The sequence below is a fragment of the Myxocyprinus asiaticus genome, chromosome 32 (genome assembly GCF_019703515.2).
Source record: "Myxocyprinus asiaticus isolate MX2 ecotype Aquarium Trade chromosome 32, UBuf_Myxa_2, whole genome shotgun sequence".
NCBI lineage: Eukaryota > Metazoa > Chordata > Actinopteri > Cypriniformes > Catostomidae > Myxocyprinus > Myxocyprinus asiaticus.
In genome coordinates this window covers 29,636,697-29,642,696 of record NC_059375.1, presented here as the reverse complement: position 1 = coordinate 29,642,696, position 6,000 = coordinate 29,636,697, and the positions used below count along the sequence as shown (strand labels likewise).

The following is a 6,000-nucleotide window of genomic DNA, read 5'->3' as shown; positions in this document are numbered from 1 at the left end:
CTAACCAGTGCAACACCAATGCAGAAATGATACTTGAAGAGCACTTCCTTTAAATGAGAAAAAGAAACCATCCTTACTGAATGTACAGCACAATTTACATACAGTATAGTGGATTGCGATATCAACCCATGTACTCAATTCAGAGTTTCATCACACATGTTAAAACCCAAATCATACAATATTTTACACAACAGATTAACCAAATTAACTTCAAATTAATGTTCCAGGTTCAAAGCAAGTTAAGCTCAGTCGACAGCATTTGTGGTATTAATTTGATTGCCACAAAAAATAATTGACTCAAACCTCATTTATTTAAAAAAAAAAAAAAAAAAAAGAAAAAAGCAAAACTCCTGGTTACAGTGAGGCAATTACAATGGAAGTGAATGGGGCCAGTCCCATATACACTGTTTAAAAGTATAGCCCCATTATTCATGTGAACATTATTTTAGTGTGATACAGTCAATATAATGTTTACATATTTTGGCTTTACGGTGTGTATCTTAATGTTTATGAACTGGCCCCGTTCAATGGCATTGTAAGTGCCTCACTGTAACAAGCATTTTTGCTGCTGCTTTTTTTTTTTTTCTTATTTTATAAATGAGGGCCAATAATTGTTTTTGTGGTAATCAAGTGCCGGTTAGGCCACAAATGCTGTCAATTGAGCTTAAAGGGATAGTTCACCCAAAAATTTAAATTCTCTCACCATCACCCTCATGCCATCCCATATGTGTATGACTTTGTTTTTTCTGCAGAACAAAAATTAAGATTTACAGGAGAATATCTCTTCTCTGTAGGTCTATAAAATGCAAGTGAATGCTGACCAAATCTTTGAAGCTCCAAAAAGCACATAAGCATAAAAGTAATCCATATTACTCCAGTGTTTTAATCACAAATTGTCATCACATCAAAACACCACACTGCGCACAGCACTACTTGCCGGGTGGGGGGGAATGAAATATGATATTTCTGAAGCAATTGGTTTTGGGTGAGAACAGACTAAAGTCCATTTTCACAATAAATCTTGACATCAGCAGTCTCCTTTGCAATCATGATTTCAAGTTTGATTACACTTCCTATAACGCCATCTAGCGCTCTGCGCATGCGTCAAGTGCTAGAAAGTGTAATCGAGCTTGAAGTCATGATCGTTCCAAGAGACTGCAATGACAAGATGTACAGTAGAAAGGAGTTATATTTTGGTTAGTTCTCACACAAAACCAACTGGATTGCTTCAGAAAACATACATTAAACCACTGGAGTCATATGGACTTTTATGCTGCCTTTATGTGCTTTTTTGGAGCTTCAAAGTTTTGGTCACAATTTACTTGCATTGTATAGACCTAAAAAAGTTTGTTTGTGTTCAGCAGTGGAAAGAAAGTCTTACAACTGGGATGGCATAAGGGTGAGTAAATGATGAGAATTTTGTAATTGAAACACTTTCTTTTTTTTTTAATTTTTATTTATTTATTTATTTATTTATTTTACAAGAAACTATCCAGGATGAATGGCAAGTCCCAAAAGTTCCTCGCATAAGGAAACTGGTACTCAACTCTCATCCTCAGAGCATGTTTCACTGCAGAGGAAGAGAACTAGAATAGATGAAACATTTACAAATTCAAGGGAGTCCACAAACTCCGAAAAAATCTTTTTTTTTTTTTATGTGATAAAGTGTCCTGTCTATCCTGATGTTCAGAAATGTTCATACCATATCATCTTAGCAGGAGCCACAGCCGGAAGTCAGTGCCACTTTGAGGAAAAATAAGGTTTGTAGGTCCTAGTAATCGACAGGAGCAGCAGGTTCTGCTGATAAGCCTTCAGAAAATATTGTATGCTGCTTAATACTGTTAGAGCAGAAGTTAGAGTTTGCAGGCTTTCCTGTGGCAAATTCCCAGCAGCAGTACCCTAGTATGCAGGTGCCAAATTGCAGTCAATCTTTCATTGTCAGAAGTTCTCACGTCTCCATGTATCTCTAAATTCTCAACCAGTCCAACCTTAGATCTTGCTCAGATGTTATAGAAAAGGTTTGCGACGCAATGTGCCACTTAAGTTTTTGCATTATGTCAACAGAAGTAATCCAGATGACCTTCCACTGATGTCCTGATACTTCAGTGTTTTGCCTTTACCGCCGATTAGTGAGAAAGAAGGACCAAAGAAAGTTTCATCACACCGAAACACCACACTGTGCACAGCACCACTTGTGGAAAACAACTGAAATATGAAATTTTTGTATGGTACAGAGGCAGCAGAAGCAGTCCAGCAGGTTTGATCGCTGAGCGGCTATAATGTCTGTGGGTCTATAAGCTGCCCAGGCTGAAGAATGAGGACCAGACAGAGGAGCATCACAGTCAAGTTCAATGAGCAGACAGCACTAGTTGAGCTCTGTGGAATTGCATTTAAGCTACTGGGGTCATACAGCGACGGATCCTGTGGAAAAATGTCATGATATCATATTGTTAGCCATGCTGTTATTGCTGAGTCAGTGCAATTTTCAGATGACTGGTTGTTTGTAGCAATAGTTTTAAAGGAATAATTCACACAAAATGTTTAATTCTGTCATTATAGACTAACACTTAGGTCGTTACAAAACCATATGATGTTATTTTGTCCATGGAACACAAAAGATGAAATTTTGAAGAATCTATACAATTCTCATGCTATAGTTTATAGTAACCATGTCTGTTAAGCTCCAAAATAGAAAAATGATTGAAATTGTGGTCTGTTCTTCATACAAAGCTATTATACGGATTCACGACACTTGGAACATAGTAAGCCAGATGTATGTACTACTTTTATGGTGCTTTTATGGTGTGTTTCTTTTTTCTTTTTTGTTAGCCACCAGTCACTATACTGTAAAACATTTTTTTTTGTCTAAGCTAAAATAAAAAAAGCTTTATGTGTTGACATCTAATTTAACTGGTTTTATTAAAGTCAAAAATATTATTTAACATGATTTAATCAACCTGACTACACTACCACTAACCAAACAGTGGTAACAGCTGTGTAAATTTAAACTTTTGTGTTCCAAAATAAAACACTCATATATACTATATATACACCGATCAGCTACAACATTAAAACCACCTGCCTAATATTGTGTAGATCCCCCTCGTGCTGCCAAAATGGCGCCAACCCACATCTCAGAATAGCATTCTTTTTTTCACTACAATTGTACAGGGCGGTTATCTGAGTTACCGTAGACTTTGTCAGTTGGAACCAGTCTGGCCATTCTCATCAACAAGGCGTTTCCATCCGCAGAACTGCCACTCACTGGATATTTATTGTTTTTGGCACCATTCTGAGGAAATTCTAGAGACTGTTGTGTGTGAAAATCCCAGGAGATCAGCAGTTACAGAAATACTCAAACCAGCCCATCTGGCACCAAAAATCATGCCACGCTCCAAATCACTGAGATCACATTTTTTCCCCATTCTGATAGTTGATGTGAACATTTAACTAAAGCTCCTGACCCGTATCTGCATGATTTTATGCACTGCACTGCTGCCACATGATTGGCTCATTAGATAATCGCATGGATGATTGTTGGTGCCAGATGGGCACAGTTTGTGTTTGTAGCATGCTATCTTGCTTAGCATTTCTTATTCTTGCTTATTCACGTTCATCGTTTTATCCTTTGACATTTTACTGCGTCCTTCGGGATTTTCCCGCTTTTCTACTGTTTCAGCTGTGTGTATTTATATCTTGTTTTTTCTTTTCTTTTTTCCGCTTGTCTTCATTTCACGTCTCGACTGTGTGCATTAATTTTCTCCACTGTGTTTTACACAAATTATTGCATCAATCTCAAACATCTGATTAGGAACCACATCGATCTCAAACCATCGCCGCTCAAGAACAACCATAACAACAACAACAACAAACAATTTTCTTCCTGCATTGCATGCCACATGTTTGCTATAGCTTCGTTCATTAGCAATGAGGGATTCACATTTGAGAAATGTAAGGAGTTAGTCAGGCTGATGGAGAAAGTTAATGAGTTAGAGACACATATCCAAATGCTATGGAGGTCAGTGAGAAAGAGAAGCTGGTAGATACTGTTTGGAAATGTGGAAATAGAGACTCCAGCCACTTTTGTTAAATGCATTTCGAGGGCTCGGTCGTCTGACATAATATAAAATTTACAAGTGCTGGATAATGTTAAACGTAGATTTTTTAAAATTGTTATTCATGTTGGCACTAATGATGTCTGGCTTCACCAGTCGGAGATCACTAAAGATAATGTTAAAGATGTGTGTGAACTTGCAAAAACATTGTCAGACACTGTAAAATGCTCTGGCCCCCTCCCTGCTCGTCGTGGTGATGAGGTTTATGGTAGATTAGTGTCACTGAATGGCTGGATGTCTGAGTGGTGTCTGGATAATAGCATAGGATTTATAGACAATTGGAAGAGTTTTTGGGGAAGACCTGACCTGCTAAACAGACGGACTCCATCCCTCCAATGAAGGTTCCGCTCTCCTCTAATTTGGCTCATAGTCTTAATAGTGACAGTATTTGGCTAACTGGGGCCCAGGTCAGGAAGCAGACAAACTGGTTCACATGGGTCACATAGACTACAAACATAGAGACTGTATCACCTAGATATCATATAAAGACTGTGTCTGTTCCCCAAACAACCAAACACAAAACTTTCACTAAATCACTTTCACAAAATGTGATAAAGGTCAAACTTGGAAAAAAATAATAATAATTTTTGAAGATAAACATCATATAAAAGGTAGGGCTACTAAACATTAGATCTCTTTCTACCAAAGCACTAATTGTAAATGAAATTATTACTGATCATAGTTTGGATGCGCTCTGTTTGACTGAAACCTGGCTTAAACCAGATTAATATATTAGTTTAAATGAATCTACTCCCCCAGGTTATTGTTATAAACATAAGCCTCGTCTGAAGGGTCGAGGAGGAGGTGTTGCTACAATTTACAGTGAAGTTTTTGGTGTTACTCAGAGGACAGGATATAAGTTTAAATCTTTTTAACTAATAATGCTTAAACCTTCAGATATAAATAAAAAAATCTCTGTCGTCTTTTGTGCTTACTACAGTATATAGATCACCCAAGTCGTACTCTGGTTTCCTTAGTGAATTTGCAAATTTTCTATCAGATCTTGTAGTTAATGTAGATAGAGCTTTAATTGTTGGTGACTTCAACATTCACATAGATAATGAAAATGACACATTGGGATAGCATTTATCGATATTCTCAACTCTCTTGGAGTCAGACAAAATGTGACAGGACCAACTCATCGCCATAATCATATGCTAGATTTAATTCTGTAATATAGATTTGATGTTGATACTATAGAAATATTACTGCAGAGCGATGACTTCTCAAATCATTACCTCGTCTCTTGTTTGCTGTGATCAGCTAATGTCACTCAATCTACACAACACTATCATTCAAGTAGAATTATTCTTTCGACCACTAAAGATAGCTTCACTAATAATCTTCCAGAATTCTCACATACTCAGTATGCCAAAAAGTCTAGAAGAACTTGATGTAATAACAGAAAATATAAATACAGTCAGTCTTCTCTAGCACTCTTGATATTGTCACCCCCATTCGATTAAAGAGAATTAAAGAAAAAATCCCCGCACCATGGTACAATGATCACACTCATGCTCTCAAGAGAGCAACTCGGAAAATGGAGCGCAAATGGAAGAATACAAAATTAGAGGTATTTCGTGGTGCATGGAAGGATAGTGTCTGTAGCTACAGACAAGCACTAAAAGCTGCCAGGTCAGCATATTTTAGCAAACTCATAGAAAATAACCACAACAATCCTAGGGGTTTATTCAGTACTGTGGCTAAATTGGTTAAGAATAAAGCATGGCCCAAGAAACTTTAAAATGGCGGTTATCAAACCGCTTATTAAGAAGCCACAGCTTGATCCTGGAAAATTGGCTCATTACAGACCTCCTCCCAACTATGTTAATTTCTACAGAGAAATGGAATATTTGAACAATTTCAGTCAGGATTTAGGCCCCAT

The 6,000-nt window shown here is 37.2% G+C and overlaps 1 protein-coding gene across 1 annotated transcript in view; it reads right to left on the bottom strand.

Annotated features, from left to right (window-relative positions):
- Window positions 1-6,000, bottom strand: part of LOC127423633 (GDNF family receptor alpha-1-like) — a 46,552-nt gene continuing 40,552 nt past the window's right edge. The window contains exon 9 of the mRNA XM_051668115.1: window positions 1-2,421. Coding sequence (XP_051524075.1) covers window positions 2,275-2,421 — 147 coding nt within the window. The 3' untranslated portion in view covers window positions 1-2,274. The remainder of the gene's footprint in view (window positions 2,422-6,000) is intronic.